At 44.8% G+C, this 23,302-nt stretch overlaps 1 protein-coding gene across 1 annotated transcript in view; it reads left to right on the forward strand.

Moving 5' to 3' along the window:
* The window catches only part of Btbd9 (BTB domain containing 9), a 367,740-nt gene that overhangs the window by 236,677 nt on the left and 107,761 nt on the right, over nt 1–23,302 (forward strand). The window contains exon 7 of the mRNA XM_051153392.1: nt 7,350–7,459. Coding sequence (XP_051009349.1) covers nt 7,350–7,459 — 110 coding nt within the window. The remainder of the gene's footprint in view (nt 1–7,349; nt 7,460–23,302) is intronic.

Below are 23,302 nucleotides of genomic sequence, written 5' to 3' on the forward strand. Positions count from 1 at the left end.
AAGAAAGCTAAACTGTGTGAAACATTTTTTTCGAGTGAAACTCAAACTGGTTACTGTGTGTAGGTTGTAAGAAGCCTGTGAGGTTGGGCTTTTCACTTGTCCACGCATCTGTAGTAGGTATGCTGGACCTCCACCTCCCACGGCTACGTTAGAGCTGGTTACATACAGCCTCCCATTTGATTCAGCTTTCATACTGCCAGATAATGGTTTTATAACTATTTGACCTTCTAGTTAAGCATGCTTGTCTGTAAGGTTCTATGGTGAGTAGTTTATTTTCTAAACAGTAGATAATGATTTTATTTTATTTTTTTTAACTTGTTATCTGTTTCTTGGTTTTAAATTGTATGTTCCATGGGGAGGGCTGAGAGTAGCAGGCGCATGTCAAGTGCTCGGTATTACCATTTGCATAGGCTGTTAATTGTGGGGGTGGGACAAAGAAGGGAGCCCATCCTCCTTTGGCCATGTTCGTTTGGTTTTGGTCTTTGAAATAAGTGTAGTGGGTTCTCAGTAGGACTGTGAACGTCCATGCTCTGAGAGTTCATGTTTGAAGGTGTAAGTGAGGAGGCAGTGAGTGCTCGCCCTTCTCTCCATGGCTGCCTCCGTGTGCAGCCCAGAGAAATGAAGAACTCAGCCAGGTCTTTACTGGCTGTCCGCTCTGAGCGTCACAGTGCTTCTGCTCTTGGCTTAGGGTAAATGTCTCCACATCAAGGTTTATGTCCTGTCTTTTAGCTCATTCCTCACAGGGCTTTAGTATAATTTCTTGTACCTGGTAGGTGGATCTTCATTAATGATAGATTTACTCAGGATACCTTTGAGAGCTTAAATGCAGAAGCAGAAAACTTAAATGAACTAACTAAACTTTATGCCTTATATAATTTATAAAAATACTACAATTAGTTTGGGGGATAATAATTGCAAGTACAATTTTGTAAGTTGAATGCACACAGCAGTGTTAGGCTTTGAATATTTGGGGGACAGGGAAATCTTATTGTTGGAAATTCGCTTGTGTCTCTTTTATGAAAAACGGCAGATGCTTTCCTGTGTTGGGCGTCCTCTGCTTGGGGAGCTCTAGGCTGTTATGATGTAATTATTTTTACCCATCATCTTTGTTCCCTGCACTGGGTTGTCGGTGGCATCAGTTTTCACAGTGAAGCAAGATGGCTTCTTGTTTTGTTTGCCCTTCAGGTTGAGTATCGGGGAAGCGGGTGCGTGATTGTTCCCTCTGCAGGGCCCAAGGCCAGATAGCAAGGGGCCTGGCTGCTCTCTGAGCTGATAGCCCCTGCTTAGGCTAGCTGTGCACAATGTTTAACCTTTCCATAATTCTCCCTCCGAGTGCACAACGCTGCAGGGGCTTCGCCAGCCACTACAGAGGAGAATCTGTAGCACCACAGACCAGCCAGAGGGAAGGCTTTCTAACAGTCACAAATCTTTCCAGTTGCAACATGCTTTTTCTAGAAGCTTTTTGTCATTCTGGCAGCAAACTGTTTTCCACTAGCTGCCTTAGCAACAAGACCCAAAGTCACCCCCCTCTCTCTGGCTTGTAGTCTGTTGTTAGGAGCACTGACCTTGCGCCCAATATTGGAGGAAGACCACTGGTGACCACAGAATTTAGCTGCGCTAGGCCTGGAGGACCTTGTGCTTTCCCAGGAGGAAGAAAGAAAAGGTCAAACAGAAGCCCGGGCCCTCCCCAGGCCTCAAGTGAGAGTAGCAACTTGTTCTTGTCAGGGGCTTAGCCACAGCAAAGATAGCATTTCTCATAGTCTCAAGGTCACTTGGAAGAAGATGGAGACCGTTAAGGATCCCTTCTTAAAATAGTTCACTGCTCTAACCATAACTCTGGCAGTCTAGGAGCATCTGTTTATGCCAATAGTGCAAAGTCCAATTGAAAGTAAACCTTGTCAAAGAGTAAAATTATGTTGAATTTTAGGTTTACTTGACTCCTTGAGAGCTTACTTGAATAGCAAATTACATCTTCTCTCATGATAGAGTATGCTCAGTACAGACCAGTGTAACAGATGTGAGGGTTAAGGATTAGCTCTGACCACAGAGTCAGCTTGGAGTCCATGAGAACTCCAGACTAGGTGGCCAAGGTGAGCATGTTCACTCTACTGATTCTCTTTGTCTTTAGTATATTAGGATGCTTGACATTAGCATCCTGGAGATGCTCCCAGAAATGATGGGCAGGTGAAGGATGAGAGATTGTATCTCTCTACAACAGGTAGACAATGCCATGAACTCACCAAAGCCAGATATGTCTAGGCCTCTGTAAGGAGATCATGTTCCTTAGTGAGTTACCATGAGCCTTCAGTTGGGCTGAGTGGTATGCCACACCACCCCATGAGTCTGCCTGGATTCCTTTCTCTCTCTTCACCAGAGAGGGGAGCTTGGAATGGAGGGTAAAGGCTTTAAGCTCATGTGAGGGCATTCATTTCTCCCTTGCTTCTATGTGCACTGAGACAGTCCTAGAAAAGGGTTTTTCTTTTAGACTGGGTGATCAAAGTAGGAAATAACATAGTCAAATATAGTCTTAATAGACCTGCTTCTTTTGGCCCATGGTGCCCTATGCTGTGCTGCCTCAGAGGGTGGCCAAGACCTATCTGTATGGGCCAACCCTGCCCTGTGGCCTGTTGCACTCCACCATCTGCCCAGCATTCAAAATCCAAACCCCCAAATAATGTACCCAGCAGCCTACCCCAAGACAGTCCAACTCTACTGTGAGAGTGTACTTAAACAGTTTTAACTTTTGTACCTTAGAGTATTTAACTAATTTAAATACTGTGTAAAGTTTTGCTTGTTAACCTCTTGTGGCTAATTTTTTTGCTAATTATTTGTTAAGATTGCCCATACCCTACTTTGTCTACAATATATTGAGAGTTGCATTCATTCCCACCCTCTCCTACCCTCTCCCCACCTCCACTGATCCCCTCTTCCCACCATTCTGTCTTATTGCTCAGTTCCCTCTTGTATGGGGGAGGGAGGGAGGGAGGCATACGGGCAGTCACAGCATCTGTGTCTCATGATTGCAGCAGCACATGATACTGTCAGTGTCCTGCTGCATTCCTCCCTACTCATTGGTTCCCCCAGTCCTTTTGCCATATTCTTTCATGATGTTCCCTGGGACTAGGAGGGGTGACATGATGTCCTACTTGGGACGAAGCACTCAGCAGTCATGGGTTCTCATCACTTTGACCATCATCCATTGCCAAAATTGGCTTCTCTGCTCAGGGCTGCGTGTTATATGGATATTAGTGTAAATTGTTGGGAAGGAAGTTCAACTACATGTCCATTCGGCAAAGCATAAGTAGTGGACTCTCCCATAGATCCTATGACCTCCTTAGCCTCAGGCTTTTGAGCAATTCTACAATGCTAGGCATATATTCCCCACCCACCCACCCACCCACCACCTCCCACCCCCCGCCCAGAATGGGCTTCGGATCTGATCAGGAAGCAGTTGGTTAACACAGACCATCCATGCCACTGCTTACTAGTAGGCATATCTCTCCAGGCAGTTTATTATTGGAGCATGAAGGGTCTACAGCTGGATGTGATTGTTAAAGACTTTTCTTCCTCAATGGCCTGAATTATACCTTCCAGGACATTGAGTGTAGCCAGTACACAGAGATGCCAGCTTAGTTCCAGCTTTATGTCTATGGTTCATATCCAGAGCATGTGGTATCTTCAGCAGTAGGGTCTTCCTGACTAGTTCTGGTGGGCAATGAAGACAATGGTAGTAACCTTTATAGATTTGGTATTCTCTGGGGTTACCTGGCCAACAAATTACAGGGTGGTATCCTGGGCAATGGGATTTGGCTTTTAAAACCTATGACATGGGGGTGTACTGTTGACTTTTCTTAATAGAGGAACAAAGGTTCAAAAATTTTTTAAACATTTCTTTTTCTCTCAAGTGACTTACTTAATCACATGGTGGTCTTGCTTTGGAGCCCATGTTGTAAAATGCTCGAGTGCTGTCTAGTTTTAGTAGGCTGTCCTGAAAATTAACTTTCTTATTAAAGAAGACAGCCTCCCTTTCACCATAGTCTCTCAGCTCTGAAGAACTTCGTTACTGAAACATCTTGTTCTAAACGGTGTCCAAGGCCCAGGCTCTGTCAGCCACTTGAAGACAGTGAACACAAAGAAAGCAGGAAAGTGTCAGAAATAGGCCAGTTCCCTGGGACTCGCGTGGATGACATTTATCTTCCTCAGTCCCGGCCAGCCTGCTGCCTTGCTGCCTTTCTGCCTTCCGAAGCACCGTTTAAGTTTTAATTATCTTCAGACTGAGCTGCTGTGTGGAGGACCTCTGAGAGAACAAAGCATAGCGCTACAGTTTCTAGCACTGCTCCTCCTCACTGCACACTGATGAGGCCACCCTGCCCCTGCCCTTGTTACCAGGTGACATCCGTGACGCCATGCCACAGAGACAATGCTGCAGGGAAAAGAGCAAATCTGAAGCTTTACCTGTTTGCTCTCCGAGAGTTCTTGTGCAGAAGAGTGATAGCCACTTCTCTTGCCTAAATGTTAGAGTCATTTTGTTTTGCTTTTCAAAGAAAGTTTTTTAAAAATGCACTCCATCCCAAACTTTTCTCTTGGGTTTTCGGTTACAGCTCATTTGCCTTGGAGTACTCCACTCTGAGCTCTGGGAAGGAAATGAGCCTGAGATCAGGGCAGCCGGGGGGGGGGGGGGGAACGTGTGCTTGTGTGCTTCCTCACATGTTGCTTAAGGATCCCCCAAGACAGACAGGCACCTGGATTCTTAGTGTAGGGCTCTAGGCTGTCAGCAGTCTTCCAAGTCTGGCCGGGGGTTAGGCTGGCTTTCTTTCTTTCTTTCTTTCTTTCTTTCTTTCTTCCTTTCTTCCTTTCTTCCTTTCTTCTTTTCTTCCTTTGTTTTTGGTTTTTCAAGGCAGGGTTTCTCTCTGTAGCCTTGGCTGTCCTGGACTCTGTAGACCAGGCTGGCTTTGAACTCACAGCCATCCTCCTGCCTCTGCCTCCTGAGTGCTAGGATTAAAGGTGTGCATCACCACCACCCCGCTCATGTGCTATTTCTAGTCTGGTTCTCCAGTGCAAGAGAGAGGAGGAGCCTGGGTGCTGTCCTGCTGTGCTGTTTGTTGAAGTGTGGGCTTGGGTGAGGGCACTGAGCACTGCTGTAAGTTATGCTGTAATTGTTCAGGCTCAGAAAGCGAGAGGAGCTGGGGTGGCAGGGCTTGCGGGCATGCTGTAGCCTGTGATGTGCAGTAACGAATGGCTCATTTGACCTCAGGGCTATGGCCGGAGATGGCACTGTCTTCATTTATATGGGCTCTTGACCTGGAGACATTTCTCTGTGTTCTTCTAATCTTGGCCATTATTTTGTTTATTGTCACAAACATTGTCATTAAAGTTGCAAAATGTAGTCTACTAGAACTATCTATCCTCAGTTGTTCATAACTATGGGGCGAGGGAAGGAAAGCTTGCATAATTTTGTCTATTTTTGCCACTTACTCCAGGGTAAACTTTGCAAAATGACTGTAATGTAAACTCAAAAGCTTTGTGTCTTGTTTAAAATGGAAAGGCAGGACCTGTTCAGCATCTGCTTAGGCACTGCCAAGGGGAAAGGCCCAGTTAGTCACTCCTGACTCGCACTCTTTCCCTACACAGTAGGGGAGCTTGTTCTTCTATGGTAACTTGACCTTGAACACAGAATATGATCAGATTCCACCAAACTGCCCCTCTAAGGTTGCAGAAAGCAGCACTCAGGAGGCCTTGGCCAAATGCGGTTGGTTGAAAGTGCTATGCTGGTTGAGCTCCTGTGGTTACAGGAAATGACCAAAATTAGATTCAGGCCTGGATGCCAGGTTTGGCACACCCCTTCCCTTCCAGAAAGCACCAAGGAGACTGTGACTGGCAACAGTAAATGACAACACAGTCTCTTCTCCCCAGACCACTAATAACTGACTTTAAATGGACTCCCTGGCAAAACCAAAGCCAAAAGAAAACCTGATTATCTCAGCCCTCTTTGTCTGAATTGAGGCTGCAGAAATCAAGGAAACCTCCCTTGAACCTGGAGGCAGGAGGAGCAGTGGCCAGGTCTCAGCAAGGGAAGAAGGTGTCACCCTGCAGTAAGTCTAAGCACACTGAATAACTAGTCCAGGAGACCCGTTAATATGGATTATGAAGATGAGAGATGGGCTCATGTCAAGGAGCAGGTGGCTAAGTGAAGTGCACAGGGAATGCCATGGGGCTCAGGCTGGAAGAAACGGAAGAAGATAGGCCATGGTGCAAGAGCCCTCTTCATGTGACGGCTTCAAACAGTCTTTTTACATTGCACAGTTAGTTTGGAGTGGTGAGAAATGTTACGAAATTATGGAATTAGTGAACAGCAATTAACTCAGAAGTAAAATTCTATCATCTAAATCGAAGGTTGCTCTACATGCAGAGGGAGGGTTTTAGTGAAACTTTGCTCAGCCTGCCACTTCCTAATTTAAATCTGTTCTCTCATTTGCCCCTGTCCCTCAGAGTGCATAGTTCGTAATTTGCAAGAGTGTTCTTGGTTAATCTAGTTATTTTTCATGATTCTTCCTTTGAATTATAGTAAGATAGTGCAGAGCACATTCCCTTTACAATTGTGTGACACTCAGAAGACTGAGTTTGTGTCTTCATTAACCTGTGAACTATCCGCCCTTTTAGAGCTAAGGGAGCAAGTCACTCCAAGGTTTAATGCTTGTTTGTTGGAGAGGAAGTCTCTAGGGAAATGGACAGAGTGAACAGGCCAAGACACTCCAGACCTGCCCATGTGCAGATGGCAGAGCCGTGGGGCCTGAGGGAGGCTGCAGAGCAGGCTGGGTCCTCTCTACAGAGCAGGCTCGCCAGCAGTGAGCTAGGGGGCTGACCTAAGTACAGGCTTAACTTCGTAGCTGGGACTTGGGAGCAATGCTGAAACAAAAGCTATTCATAGTGGTTTTCAGTGGTTTATGTGTGTGGACGGGGAAGCAGTATTGATTTCATGCATTTGCTGCAATGGATGGAAGCTCTTGGAGCTGAAAGCATTTGATTTTTCCTGTAGTTTTACACATGTACCCAGATAGACTCCTAGACATGTAGCAGGTAGAAGCTGGTTGTTATTCTCCAAGGTAAATGTCTCATGGATTTATATTTGTTCTGACATACAGGACTTGAACTAAATGATACCTGGTATGATCTCTAGGAACGTCATATCTGAGTTTTGCTTAGTTCCCTGTGAAATGCCATGGCCATGAGCTGGCCCAGGAGGTTGGCTTGAGATTTTCAAAGCCCCTTTTACTCTGAGTCTGGGACAGTGTGCCTACCACGGCTATGCAGAGCTCCCTCCAACAGCTGTGCTTTCTTTTCACCCTCAGGTATATTCGAATAGTTGGGACTCATAACACAGTGAACAAGATCTTCCACATTGTGGCTTTTGAATGTATGTTTACAAACAAAACCTTCACCCTGGAGAAGGGCCTGATAGGTAAGTACCGCAATAGCGTTTTTGCATATATACTTAGATACTTTGCCTTCAGGTATTTTCTTACTCTAATACTTTCTTTTCATCAGCTCTGATTAGGAACTTTAGCTCATTTTTGAACACTGTGTGGCTGAGTGGCAGAGAGAATAGCCTTTATTTGTAGAAGAATTCAAAATAATAAGCTAAGTAGACTTAAAGGAAACAAATACGAATATTATGCTGTAGCTAAGAATCGGAAGCATTTGGGAAGTTGCTCAGATCTGCAGAGTAGAAATGCTCTTGATAGCAGAGAAGGTTCTCTGTATTTGCTGGTAGGTGAGGCTTGGGGGGACCGTCTCCCTGATACTGATCAATGGCCATAATTCCCAAGCCTATGAAGGCATGTTGGCTTTTATGAAATATGAACAGCTGTGTACCTGTGGGAATGTTTTCATACACATGCCAGTCTGGATTTACTCTGCTCAGCCAAATTACCCGTAAGAAAGTTCCAGTCTATAAGTTGAGTAAGACTGGAATGCTGAGCTACTGTAGAGCGGCGGGAGTAGCCTGGCTGGTGTGTCCCATGGGTGTTTCTAGTTCTGGGCTTGTGTGCTTGTTTTCTCTTGTGTCACACATTATATGGCCCATTGTGTACAGTCCATCCCTGGCCTGGGCCTTGGCAGTATCGAGAGTGCCTTTTCCCCCTTGCCCTTGGGTATTTCCTACCCTCCTGTATAGCTAGGCTTGTGGGATTCTTCACTCTGTATTTTCACTGTAGCTTCTTTTGAAAAATAACTCACTGTATGTTGAGCTGTGCTTTTGCCTAGCCTTACCTAAAATAGAGCTCTGTGCCCTTGAGAGAGAACTCTGTTTTCTCGCCCATGTTGGGACACATCTAAGCATGGCATGACAGTAACAAGAAAAAGGAGTACAACTTACAATGACGTTTGAATGGTAGGGGCCTAAAATTCCCCAACCTGCTGTGTTTCCCTCATAACTTACAGAAGCATCAGGACCTGAAAGTTTTCCATGAGAAGAATGCTTCTAGAACTCAACCCAAATAATTTTTTATTTTTCACTTTACCACTGATGTAACTTTAAAAATTGAATAATAGTGCTTTTTTTTGTGACTTTCAAGTAATTTGAAAATTAACAAATGTGAAGCACTGTGTGGTGTCATTTGTCTTCTAATTCTGTGTGGTGTGTAGCTCTATGGCCACCTCACTGTGTGCAGTCACGAAAAGCCTTGCTGATGAAGATCTGAGGAACCAAAGCCTGCAGAGTCACAACCTGTGTAGTTTCATGTCAGCTCCAGGGATTCCATTTTACACATGTTGCACCGATGTAAATCAGGCCCCTTCATACTGGAGGAAGAATAAGTTTGTTGATACTCTAACTACCTAAGAAACAGGCCCATTTGGTAGAGAGGCCATTAAAAAGAACAAAACTTGGTATCTGTTGTGGTGAAGCATGTGTTCTGGGTCTGCGTGTTTAGTCGAAGCTGATCCAGTCAGCTTTGTCCGAGGCTGTAACAGTCTCAGGCATGTCAGGTGATGGGAGAAGATTGAAAATGCAAGAAGTTGTTTCCGTGTCTGGTCAAATGCTTCAAGCCCTTTTCTATGAGGTTTACAAGTGTGACTGCATAGAGCACCGCAGTCCCATGTGTGTCATTGTCCCTCAGCCAAATAGCAGCAGTGTGAGTGGGCACTGTGTATATGCACGTAGCAGCAGGCGACCTACAATGGTGGGATCCACTCTGGCCCTCCTGGGTCATCATCATAGCTCAGAGCTGCCTGGGACGGCAGAGAGGGAGGTGGTGGTGGTGTGAAGGAGGCAGGGATCTCATTACCCTGGGTTTGACATGCAGCGTTGCTTAGCTTATGGGCTCTTTGATGGAGTAATGGACAGATTTCCATGTTGATTACATCAGATACGGTTTAGCAGCCCTCAGCCTTCGCCAGCCATCCTGCTGGTACTGCCCAAGAAAGAGTGGACACTGCTGGGGCCCAGGGGATCAGATGTGCCTAGAGGTGAATCTCTTAGATGAAACCTCCTAGAGATGGCTCACTAGACCTCAGGTTGCCATGGCCGGAGAGAAATAGGAAAACACTAAAGTCACTGAGAGTGGCTAAGAGAGCGTCAGCACCTCCTGTAGCTGTGGATTCATGGATTCTTTCTCGGTTCTCAGTCTTCCTTTAGCTCTTCGGGGTCTTCTAACTATTCTTCTCCAGGCCTTAAAAATGACTTTAAAACATTTGTGTTCTTTTAAGTCAGATTTTAGTGGTAAAACATGTCATGATGGTAGGAAGCGATGTACAACAAAGGTGACGGTATTAACGCAGCATGTAGTCTTTGTCCACCAAAGAGTCTCTTCCCTTTTTGTTTTTGCTTGTTTTGTTTTGTTTCACTCGGGGGAGAGGCTTGTTTCTGCTGTGTTCGGTTTTGTAGACCCTCAAACCCATAATCCCCTCGTCTCTGTCTCTAAGTGCTGGGATTATAGGTATTTGGCATCATGCCTGCCCCTCCCCCACTTCTGATGAGTTTCCCTCAGCATGCTGCAACACCTGCATGGCTTAGTGGGAAGGCTTCCACTGTGAACAGTTCCTAATCCCTGGGAGTGTCCCTAGTGGATCACCCCACCCCTTTGCTACTGCTGCAGCCACAGCCCTGTCTCACTTGCTGACTGCTTGTGGATCTTGCTGTGATGCATTCTCTGCTGGCAGAGTGGGTCTGGGGTGACATCACCTCTATGTTAGGAAAAGTTGCAGGAAATCCTAACATGCTAACTAGTGAGGCATGGAAGGAATAATTAGAGCAGAAGCAGCTGCTGTCTCACAAGTTCCCGACCTCCCAAACATGGCCTTTCTTCATGCTCCGCCTTGTCATCTTTTATGCCTTTGCCAAGGGCTCAGTTTCCATAGCCAGGCCCAGCATTTACTCTCACTTCTCTGAATATCACACAGTCACTCGCTCGAAGACTCTAGTCCCTGCCAACTCACAGCCAACTTAGTTTTAGCCATCTACAACTTCCTCCCCACCAGATTATTATTATTTTTATATGTATGGATATTTTGTATGCATGTATGTCTGTGCACTACATGTGTACCTGGTGCCCATAGAGGCCAGTACCTGAAAAATGGAATTATGTTAGAAGATTTCAAATTAAATCCAATCTAAAATCAACTCCCTCCCCTCAGTATTACATTAGCACTGAGGAATTTTTTGGTAAAGATAGTGAAAAGTTTGAACTTTTTAATATAATGTTATAGTTTTAATAAAGTAGAAAGTCTTAGCGATAAGCAAATGGTCATAGCAAAAACATGATTAATAAGAGACCATAATATCGTCCTCATTGTAGTTTCACAGTAAAAAATATCAGCATTGGTTTTTTTATAGTTTTAAAAACCATACCAATAAAAATTACAAGTAGCTTATACAATTTTTAAAAACACACCTCACTGTGAAAAGATTTAAGGGATACGGTGCAAAAGAGACAAGGTTTATAGAAATGTTGTCAAAGGAGTTTCTAAGATCTGCTTATTTATTTATGTGCTGGTCTGGTTGAGCATATTCACACATGTGGGTGTCACAGAGGCCTGAAGAGGGCGTTAGATCCGCAGAACGGGAGGCACAGGCGGTTACATGTCTGTCTTGTTGTGCAAGTACTAAGACCTGAATCCAGTGTCCACAACTGGCTGCACATGCTCTTACCTGCTAAGCCGTCGGCAGCCCTTGCACAAGCTTGAGTGCAGTTACTCAGAGCACTCAGCTGTAGCCAGAGTGGGAGCTGAAGTCCCTGCAGAAGGGTTCTCAGAGAAGTTGGCCTGTTGGTAGAAATAAAAGTTAAGAGTCAAATTCAAGTTTTGTAGCAAGCAGTCTCACTTTGGGTGAGAATGGGTCCATTGACCTCCTATATTTAAATGTTTGGCCCCCAGTTTTTGGAACTGTTTGGGAAGGATTAGGATGAGCCTCCTTGTCAGAGGAGGTGTGCCAGTGGAGGTAGGCTTTGAAGATCCAAAAGCCCACACCATTCCCAGTTCGCACTCTCCTGCCTCGTGCTTGCGCATCAGGACACAGCTTTCTGCCTCTGCTCTAGCAGCCTGCCTGCCTGCTGCCATGGGTCCTGATGACCATAGACCAACCTTTTGGGTCATGAGCCCCAAGAAACTCTTTTATAAGGTGCCTTGGTCTAAGGTATCTTATCACAGCAATAAAGGAGTAGCTAAGACAGCCAGGTAGTTACAAGTCCTTTCTGTTGAGTCTGAAGAGGGAAGGGAGTGGTGGGTATTGGATATGATATTTTTTCTGACTGAGGAAAGCACTTGGTTTTAGCTAAGTTATTCATATCTTGGGAGCTCCCTATAGAAAGACTCAGTAATAGTTTTTACTTTTTTGTTTGTATTTTTGTGCATTTTATTTTACCTTATTTTTATTTTTATTTTTTTGAAACACTGTCTAAAGTATCTGGGACTGCCTTAGAACTTACATTGTGGATAAAAATGAACTTGAACTCTGGATCCTCTTGCCTGCCTCCTCCTCTCAAGGGCTTGAACTACCTGTGTACACTGTCTTGATGGCTCAGTTATCATTTTGTGAAATTTGTAGTAGTGTGTTATGTCTCCCTATAGCAGACAGCATAGATCATATGGTACTTTTGTCTATTTTTGTTGGATGCTTAGTAATTTTTTTTAGTAGGAGATAATTGATGTTTTCAAAGGGGGGAAGAACGAGAGAGCAAGCAAGCACTTAGATTTAGTGGAATTAGTGGGTGTGTCTTTGATAAGAGTCAAAAGCTTTAGTCAGTTTTGACAGTCACTTTTTTTTAGTGCCCTTTGTTGATTTAATCCAGCATGACCAAAAAAAAAAAAAAAAAAAAAAAAAAATCCAGCATGACAGGGCACACAGGCCATAATTTACAAGTATACTTTAATATTTGTCTATTAAAATGAGTAGCACAGTCACTGCATGCATTAGCAGGAATACACCAAGTAGAAATAATTTCCTCTAACAGAATTTTTCTTACTGCTAAGGTACTGCCTTTCTTATAGGAGGAACCTTGAAACCCAGTGGGGAAACATGCAGGCTTGCTTACGTGCTACTCACTACACCCTGGACTGCAGCCATAAGGGACACATTGCAGGATCCTTGTTCTCTCAGCCTTTTGGTTGCTGTTTTGCTGATGCACAGTGTGCTGTTGTGAGCAGAAAGTCAAATCTTACTTTTATATCATTGCATTTAATTTGGACCCTACAAATTTTTAATAACTTTTAATTATAGTGAACTTAATCATTCACACATTCTCTCTACAAATCTCTCACAAATCTTACAATATATGCTAGCCTTCTAATTTTAGCTTCACCTTTTCTGCTTTTGAAACACCTTTTACTTTTGGATAAAAGTCTTGTTTTAGTAGATAAAATCCTTTCTCACATAAAAGCACTGCCTTTCTTTCCCTTTAACCCCTTTATTTATCTGTATCTGTCTATCTGTCTGTCTATCTATCTATCTATCTATCTGTCTATACTATGACTATAATTTTTATATCTCATTCTTGTGCTTAATAGTTCCTTTTGGTCTTATTTTTTCTTAATAAATTACTTTTTATATTGTAAGTGAAAACCCAGGAAGCTGCATCTGAAACGTAGCCAGAAAACATTAAGAGTCCTAGTGAAAATTCTGTTTTCTGCTACCAGCAAACTTGATAAAGATTTAACAGGCACTCAGAGCTATCCCTTGCCACAGAATGTTGACATCTCCTTTGGGCCCACACAGCACAGCTGCCAGGGTAAAAGTCTGACATCTCGGCCTTCATTCAGTGTCTTCTCCTGCTCTGGGGTCCGAGTCCCACCTACTGTGTGTCAGCGTGTTGATCACTCAGAATGCCCGCTCATCTGCCCCGCTTCATCCCCTCTCCAAAGCTGAAGGCGCAGAGATAAGTGACTGTCCTAAATCTTCAATCACTGTGGATTTCAAGAACAGAAAAACCACCCCAGACAACTAATCCTCCATATGAGAGTAGCTTGTCTGTCCCCTCAGACAGCAAAGGACTTTAGGTCCTTAGGAGGCAAAGGTAGGGGAATCTCCATGAGGCCAGCCAGAGCTACAGAAGGAGATCCTGCCTCTGTCCCCACCCCCCAAAAGCCCTCACACACACACACTCCTGCGCCCCCCCAAATACTACATCTGTGGGACAGCAAGATGACTCAGCAAGTAAAGCCTGATCGTTTGAATTCTACCCCAGGACCCACAGGGTGGAAGGAAAGAACTGACTCCTACAACTTGTCCTCTGATCTCCACAATTGCTCTGTGGTTCAAGAGCACATTCTCACATACATGTGCATATACATAAAATAAATTAGAAATCTTGGCCAGGATTGTTTAATTATATCACTCTTACCCCTGATGATTTTTGTTATTGTTTAATTCTACTTACATTTTATTCCTCCTTCCTTCCTTCCTTCCTTTCTTTCTTTCTTTCTTTCTTTCTTTCTTTCTTTCTTTCTTTCTTTCTTTCTTTCTTTCTTTCTTTCTTTCTTTTGAGATAGCATCTTACTAGGTAGCCCTGGCTGTCCTAGGACTCACTAGGTAGGGCAGGCTGGTCTGAAACTCAGAGAGGTCCCTCTGCCCTTACCTCACAAGTTCTGGAATTAAAGGCCTACACCACCACTTCTGGCTTCTATTTAAATGTAAAGCTCATATCAACACCCTAAAAATGCACTTGGGCTTGCTTGGTCCTTGTAGTAGCTTCTCCAGTGCAGTGACATTGGTGTCATCCTCTTCCGCTGCCCTGCAGCATTATTTACACCTCTCATAGCATCTGGGGACAGGTAGCCAGGCCCAGCATCTGGGGCCGCCTTAGCTAGATGAGGGGATACTTGAACTTCCTGTAGCAGTATGAACTGGAAGGAATATTGAGTATGCTTACATGAGTGTTGACTTAATTACATCCTTTCTTGGCAGGAATTTTATCATGAAAACATCACATGACATTTGTCTACAGGTAGTCATCAGAAACATCACACTGATAGACCAAGGTGATTGATATAAGCATTAAAGCAGAAGGTGATATAAACTTCATATCAAAAATCAAAGCATACTTAAAGATATAAATAGAAGTGATGATCCAAGTTTATAAAAGGGCAGTAAATTAAGATTTATAAAACTTCTTGTTGTAGTTGTGGGTCTTAAGTAAGACCCTCTAAATTGTGTTTTTCAGTAAGACTATCTAGTATTAGATAATCTAACTTGTTAACATGACTAACAGAGCAGTAGACAGAAGTGATGCCCAGACCAGCATGTAAACTTGACGCTGCCCTGAGCACAGGTAGACAAACAGCACAGCCACACAGCTACATTAAACCAGAGCCAGAGTACACTCCTCAAAGACAAGGAGGCAATTTCATCTAAGAAACCCAGTGGAGTGAAGCCTGTTGTACAGACCTAGTATAATATTTTTCCAGTTTAAGTACTAATTGGTAGAGCAGGGTATACCCTTAAAAATGGGCATTTTAAATAAAAGTCAGAAAAACCTGCTTTGTTGATGAGTAAGGCTATGGAAACTCGTTAGCAAATCCCAGAGAATCCTAAGACTTTTAGTGTCCATTTTAAAAATAAATATGAGTTGTTCACCATTAAACAATACTTGTAGGTTAGATTTCCAGAACTGTCAAACATAAGACTAGCTTGACTACCAAACACTTTCTCTTTCCTTGAGTTTCAATTTCCCACATTAGTGTGTCCCCCCCCCACCCCCGCCCAAATTGCAACCTTCTATAATAGCTGGTGTAGGGTATATGTTTTTGATCAGATGTATGCTACACTAATGAGAATACTAGCCTCAAGGGTGGCCCCTCTCACAGTGTCTCAAATTTATCCTGTATATTCACAGAAATATAAGGGGCTCACACAGTGGCTGCACAGCCTCCATGTGAGTCTTCATAGAAAGCCTATGGCAGCATACCATGCTTTGCAGTTGAAAGCAATGGATATGTTGTCATAAGCTTTCAGTGAAGTCATCACGTGCCCTGAGGAGTCTCGCCTGACTCCTTCACCTGTCAGAGTCTGTATGTTCAGGCAGCCCTAGAATTTCTAAATTTAGGGAAGTCAGGCTGCATAAAGGCCTGAATGCTAGTGATAGAGTGCTCTGACCAAATGCTCTGAACATAGTAAGAGGGAAGCCAACAATAGACTGAACCAGCAGACCAGGGCCTGAACCAAGGAGTCTGAACCCCAGAAAGAACTTACAGCACGCACTGAAGGAAGCATCACAGACAGGTGGGGCAAAGGTCAAGGTGACATTTCACATGAGAAGTTTCACCTGGTAGTCGGCAGGATGTTAGGCTAGACATGGAGACAGGCAATGAGTGACTATAAAGGAAACAGACGTTGCCCAGGGTAAATGTTGCTCTGGATCTACACTTTAACTCTCCATAATTAGGAAGTTCTGATCAGCTAGTCAGCCTCATAGAATCTTTAGTATGCGTGCAGCTTTTTTTCTGGGAGCTTCAGTTGATAGTACTTAAGGCTTATGCTAGAGCTAAGATGTAGAAACACACTGTTCATCTATTTTATAGCTTCATGTACTCTGTGGATGAACCAAGTCCGTTTAGTGAGTTCTCTGTTGATGACCTCTTTGTATTGTTTTCAGTCTTGCTCCTACAAATGGTTCTGATTACCTTAATCTTTTTCTATTTTTGCCACTACACTTTTGGGACTGATTCCTACAAGAGGGCTTTCACAGTCCAAGGGGGAATATGGATGGAGTTTTGCTAAATACGTTCAAGCTCACCTTTATGGAGAAAATAGTTTGTGCAGACTTTCATTGGCGTTTACAGTGGGCTGCTCTCCCACAGCTGTGCCCGTGGGGTGTGCTGTCACACTGGAGGGGCTTCACTAGTTTAGGTAAGAGATAGACCTCACGGCAGTTTAACTGTAGTTCTCTTATGAGAGAAATTGAGCTGCTTTTTATATCCTTAAGGGCCATTTGCATTTCTTTTTTATTTTTTAAATAGCTTTCTCTTATGAGCCTTCTAGATGAATAGGCTAGCTCTTAGAAGCCCTAGGGGAACAGTGAGCACTAGCTGGTGTTAGGGCAGTATTCAGCATTCCACAAATCTGGTCTCCCTTATCCCAGTCTCTGTGCTTTGGAAAGTGCATGCTGTCATGTGTCCCCGCCTTCCTCGCCCTTCGTGCTCTTGGTGCTCCATGACACATGCTACTAGAGCTTGGGGCCAGGTTCAGAATCCAGACTTTTTTTTTTTTTTTTTGAAGATGTTTATTGTGCCTGTTCCAATTATTTTTTTTTCCTTTTTTTAATTATTAATTTATTCAAATTACATCTCAGTTGTTATCCCATCCCTTGTATCCTCCCATTCCTCCCTCCCTCCCGCTTCCCCCCTATTTCCCTCCCCTATGTCTGTGCCTGAGGGGGACCTCCTCCCCCTGTATATGCTCATAGGGTATCGAGTCTCTTCTTGGTGACCTATTATCCTTCCTCTGAGTGCCACCAGGCATCCCCATCCAAGGGACATGGTCAAATATGGGGCACCAGAGTTTGTGTGAAAGTCAGATCTCCTTCTCCACTTAACGGTGGAGAATGTCCCGTCCATCGGCTAGTCTGGGTAGGGGTTCGAAGTTTACTGCCTATATTTTCCTTGGCTGGTGCCATAATTTGAGGAGGACCCCAGGGCCCAGACCCACCTGTAGTTTTCCAGGACCCTCTGGATCCTTCTATTTCCTTATTCTCCCAGGCTTCTCAGACCTAAAGTCTCAATAGGATGTCCTCCCCTCTGACCCACTTTCCTGGTAGGTAAAGTTTTTCATGGGGACGTACCCCTTGGACTAGTGTCTCGATATAAGTGAGTGTATACCATTTTAACTCTTTTTGCTTCTGGGTGAACTCACTTATTATGATCACTTCTAGTTCAATCCATTTGTCCACAAATTTCAGAAATTCCTTGTTTTTAATAGCTGAGTAGTATTCCATAGTGTAAATGTACCACAGTTTCTTATCTATCTTCTACTGAGGGGACATGTAGGCTGTTTCCATGTTCTGGCTATTATGATAAGGCAGCTATGAACATGGTTGAGCATATGTCCCTGTTGTGTGGTAGTGCATCTTCTGGGTATATTCCAAGGAGTGGAATAGCTGGGATCTTGAGGAAGCCCTATTCCCATTTTTCTGAGAAAGCGCCAGATAGATTTCCAAAGTGGTTGTACTAGTTTGCATTCCCACCAGCAATGAAGGAGTGTTCTTCTTTCTCCACATCCTCTCCAGCATGTGGTGTCAGTTGAGTTATTGATCTTAGCCATTCTGATGGGTGTAAGATGGAATCTCAGTGTCGTTTTGATTTGCATTTCTCAGAATCCAGACTTCTTTAAAGCATTTAAATCGATAGAAGGAGATCCCATCATCTTCAGACCAGTGGTACCTGTGTGTCTGCATGCACAGGGCCAGGGAGACCAGTGGCAGCTCTGTGTCTGCCCACACAGGGCCAGGGAGACCAGTGGCAGCTCTGTGTCTGTCCACACAGGGCCAGGGAGACCAGTGGCAGCTCTGTGTCTGCCCGCACAGGGGCAGGGAGACCAGTGGCAGCTCTGTGTCTGCCTGCACAGGGCCAGGGAGACCAGTGGCAGCTCTGTGTCTGCCCGCACAGGGGCAGGGAGACCAGTGGCAGTTCTGTGTCTGCCCACACATGGGCAGGGACACCAGTGGCAGCTCTGTGTCTGCCCGCACAGGGCCAGGGAGACCAGTGGCAGCTCTGTGTCTGTCCACACAGGGCCAGGGAGACCAGTGGCAGCTCTGTGTCTGCCCGCACAGGGGCAGGGAGACCAGTGACCCCTGTATGTCTGCCCGCACAGGCCCAGGGAGACCAGTAGCCCCTGTATGTCTGCCCACACAGGGTCAGGGAGTCCAGTGGTCCCTGTGTGTCTGCCCACACAGGGCCAGGGAGTCCAGTGGCCCGTGTGTGTCCGCCCACACAGGGCCAGGGAGTCCAGTGGCCCGTGTGTGTCTGCCCGCACAGGGCCAGGGAGTCCAGTGGCCCCTGTGTGTCTGCCTGCACAGGGCCAGGGAGACCAGTGGCTTGCTGTTGTGGTTCCTAGTTAGCAGTTGCCCCAGTAAACCAAAAGCTTAGGCCTGCTCCTACCTCTGCTGCTCTCAGCATCACCAAGAGAACCGACCCCCCCCACCCACCCCACCCTTCTTCTGTTGGCAGAACCAGAAGTCAGGCTGGTAAAGGGAGTTTGAGAGCTGTAAGGCTTCTACAAGAAGTTTACCGTCTTACTCAAAGCTGCTTGGTAGGCACCTTGACAAAGCCGGGAATTCACAGCTTGGAGACCAGCAGACAGACTGTGGGAAAGGTTAGGTGTTTAGTTGTGAGATGAGGGAGCCCTCACCATATTTACGTTGCTGCTAAGATAGTGCTTTGTGAAGAACGGAGTTTTGAGTTGGATCTTGAACTGAGCACATTATGAAGCATAACAAAATGCTGGTTTATCTAGCAACAAAAGTGGGTAACACGTATTTCCCTCCGAGGAACTGAAGCAGGAAGTAGAGTAGGTGGGCTGTGGCTGTGACTCTGACTTGAAGGTGCTTGGGGATTGTAACGGAATGTTGGAAATGCTGTAAAATTTCTGGGAAAGCAAACAGCTGGAAATCAGGCCACCAAGGATGTTTGCACCCATTAAACTATGATGCATCATAGCTTGTATGCTTCATAGCTTGGTTTAGAGAAATGTGTCCTCTGCCACAGAAACACGGATTTGGGCTTGGGGACATACATTAGTATTTGAAGATGAGAGTGACTAGGAGCTGCTCCGGGCTTGGCAGGGGGCCCTGCGGACTTCCATGCAGATGGTTTCCGAGGATGCCGCCAGTGAGTTTCCACTGTGGTGGGCCAGGGCCTCTTCCTTCCCAGACCAGTTGCTCAAACTAGATGTGAGGGCTCGTTCTGTCAGTGAAACTTAAATGCTTGAGCCACTGTAAACCAGTGGCATTAAGCAGACATTTATTAAGAGTCTGCCAAGTGTGCCTTAGGCACTGGGGTGAGGAGACACAGGTGCAGTTTCTCCTGGGAGGATCTTATGTGCTGATAGACGAGGATGACTTAAAGAGGCAGCAGCACAGTGAAGTGAGTTGTGTGTTGGGAGGTGTCAGCAGGTGGAATAGGAAGACTGAAGGGAACAGGAGCCCAAGCCTAGGCTGAGGGGGTGGTGTAGAAGAGCCCCTGCTGTAGGACATGGACCAGGCTAGACCTTATGGAGTAGAAGGGAGGTTTTAAAAAAAACAATACACACACACACACACACACACACACACACACACACACGAATCGCCAGTGCTCAGCATGTTACTCACTTCTCAGGCAGAACTGTTCCCACTGGGTCACTTTGTGCCCCAGAACATGTTTCTGTGTGGAAGTGGTTATATGCCACAGAACGAAAGAAAGTCATAAATCAAAGCATTTGCCACATCTGGTGGTGAGAGCATGAGGTACGTGGGTTACAGCAAAGCAAGGGAAGCTGCCATAGATTGTCAATGCTATTGCTGAAAAGGCTCATGGTCCACTAAGCTAAGGTTTTACATGAAGTTAAAAGGTTGTTAGGCCAGACACTGAAGTAAGAAAAGAAAAGTGAGTGAACAAGGAGGACTGTTGCCATCATGTATTAAAGCTTACACTGCATCCTGAAGGGTGCCTGCTGCTGATGCAGGAGCAGATTCCAGATGCATAAAGCTGTCATATAGGCAAGAGGGGGAGGGAGGAGAAGAGAGACAGTTACTAGTAGAGAGTGAAGAACCTGGAGAGGAGGCCATGTGTGTACAGGCGGTTGGGTTTTTACCTCTGTGCCCAGTGTATGCAGTAGGGAAAGGAGCGCTCTTATTCATCGCTGCAGGCTCAGTCGACCATCACTCTATACCCTGGGTTTCATGATAGGAGAAGACTTAAGCAATCACCAGACTACTCTTTCCTTTATTTCTGTGTCTTGTCATTGTTGTTGTTTTGGGTTTTTTTTGTTTGGTTGGTTGGGTTTTTTTTGTTTTTGTTTTGTTTTTGGGTTTTTTTGCTTTTGTTTTTCGAGACAGGGTTTCTCTGTGTAGCCTTGGCTGTCCTGGACTTGCTTTGTAGACTGGGTTGGCTTTAAACTCAGAGATCTGCCTCCCTGAGTGCTGGGATTTCTGTGTCATTATTTTTAACATGTTTGGGAGATGAAGGGGAATACAGCATAGGGAAGGTCTGATAACACTTCCGTGGCCAGTAGACTCTGCTTGACCTTGATTTACGCGTTCTATGGAATGTGAAGAGTCGTCAGTAAGTGGGCTGGGGAAACTGGGTGTCCACATGCAGAAGAATGAAAGTGAACCCACGTCACAGCCACACAAAGCAACTGGAGAGAAATTAAGGATTTTGACAGAAGATCAGAGACTATAAAACCAATAGAGAGAACATGTCAGGGTAGCAGTGCACAGGCAGAGAAACTAGGAACCCATTTAGATGATGTTGTTATGAGTTTTTTTTCCTTAATCCCCAAAATGAATAGAAGAAAAGCAAAAGGGGGTAAGTGAAACTACATGGAGCTGAAAAGTCAAAGTAAACAGTTACCAGTGTGGAGATGGCCTTCCAGTGTGTGGAGATGGCCTTCCAGTGTGTGGAGATGGCCTTCCAGTGTGTGGAGATGGCCTTCCAGTGTGTGGAGATGGCCTTCAGGTGGCGGAGAGCGTTGAGAAGCTGTGTGCCAGATAGGGATGATGCCCAAAATGTATGAGGAGGAGCTTGAGTAAGGAAAAAGCAAGGAAAACGAAAACCCAAGCGTTAAAAAATCTGTACCAGGGACCCAAGTGGACAGTCACAGAAGAAGAAATACAAATAGCTAACAGAAGAAGGTGCTTCAGTCCTATGTTTTAGTGAAATGTAAATTCAAAGCCAGTGAGATATGGCTAGCCCCTGTCAGGATAGCTGTTATCAAGATTAAAAAAGTAAGTATTGATAAGGGTTATCTGCAGGAATGTGACTAAGCACTGAGGAAAACCATGGACGTTCTATCAAAACTAAGTTAGTGTCTGATACAATCTGACTTCTGAGGATTTGCTCAAGAGATTTCAAGTCAGTTTAAGAGATGCCTGCAGCTCCCATGAAATGGAACATACACATGTGATAGATTACACTCACGTTACACATGAATCCTGTCACGTGACAACATGGTTGGGGCTGGAGATCATGTTGGGCAGAGCAAAGTAGGCATAGAAAAGGCATCATTCACCTGTGGATACAGCAGGCTGAGCTCACAGAGACTGAGCAGGGGTGGTGGCTAAGGAGGCTGTGAGAGAGGGAGGAAGTGATTGCCAAAGGCTGTAAAGTCTGAGGCAGAAAGAGCAGCTTTTTCCTATTGCCCAGCATGGTGAATATAGTTAATTATTATAAACTTCAAATTGCAAGGAGGAAATTTAAAAGTTGTTCATTTCAAAAAAGTTAAATATTTGAATTAAAAAAATAGTAGCTGGTTTAACTTAATTAATTTGTATTAATAAACCATGGCACTACTTGGTACCACTTAAATTCATATAATTATAAATTATTAATTTACAGTTTAAAAAATACAAACAATATAAGAGTATATTCAGTAATATAAAAATATTTCTGTTTAACTTTGATTCATTTTAGTTATCACTAGAATTGAATATCTTTTTATGCTTCTTGCCTCCCCTTAAATATTTTAAGTTTTAACAATTTTATATAAAAGTTGGTGTGTGAATGTGGACTTATATACTTGAGTATGCATTGGCCATGGATATCAGAAGAGGGCATCAGATCTCCTGGAACTTCAGTTGCAGACATCTGTAAGCTGCCAGATATGGGTCCTGTGGACCAAACCCAAGTCCTCTGCAAGAACAGCAAGTGCTCTTAACCCCTGAGCCATCTCTTCAGCCCCATTTCTCTTTTTAAATGAATTTCCTCATCACATGTTTTTTCCCCTACTTTCTCCTCTGACTACTTAGCTTTTCTCATAATTTGTACATTATGGACATTTATTCCATGCCTTTTACATATATTGCAAACAACTCCTAGACTTTGAATTAGGTCTTTATACTGTCTTTGTCGTACAGAAAGTTTGGATTCTGGCTTTCCTTTCCTTTTGCTGCTGCATCCACAGCCATGAGTATGCTCAGCCTACAGAAGAGGCTTGCCTCTAGTGTCCTCTGCTGGTGAAAAAAGAAGGTCTGGTGGGACCCCAGTGAGACCAAAGAAATCACCAATGCCAACTCCCATCAGCAAATCAGGAAGCTGATTAAAAGATGGACTGGTCCTCCTGAAGCCTGTGACTGTCCATTCCTGGCCGGAAAAACGTCTTGGCTTGACAGAAGGGTAGGCATGTGGGCATAGGGAAGCGGAAGGGCACTGCCAATGGCCGCATGGCTGAGAAGGTGACCTGAATGAGAAGGATAAGGATCCTGTGCCTGCTCTTGAGGAGATACGGAGAATCCAAGAAGACTGGCCACCGTATGTACCACAGCCTGTACCTGAAGGTCAGAGGGAATATGTTCAAAAACAAGTGGATTTTCATGGAGCACATAACATCAGCTGAAGGCAGACAAGGCCCGCAAGAAGCCCCTGGCTGGCTAGCCAGGTGTGGTGGCGCACGCCTTCAATCCCAGCACTTGGGAGGCAGAGGCAGGCGGATCTTTGTGAGTTCAAGGCCAGCCTGGTCTACAAAGCGAGTTCAGGACAGTCAAGGCTACACAGAGAAACCCTGTCTTGGGGAAAGAAAAAAAAAGTAGGGGTAAGACCAAGGAAGCATGCAAGTGCCTGGTGGAGCACCTCAAGACCCTATCCAAGGAGGAAGAGACATAGTGGCCCGGCTGTGGCCTCA

The sequence above is a fragment of the Acomys russatus genome, chromosome 11 (genome assembly GCF_903995435.1).
Source record: "Acomys russatus chromosome 11, mAcoRus1.1, whole genome shotgun sequence".
Taxonomy (NCBI): Eukaryota; Metazoa; Chordata; class Mammalia; order Rodentia; family Muridae; genus Acomys; species Acomys russatus.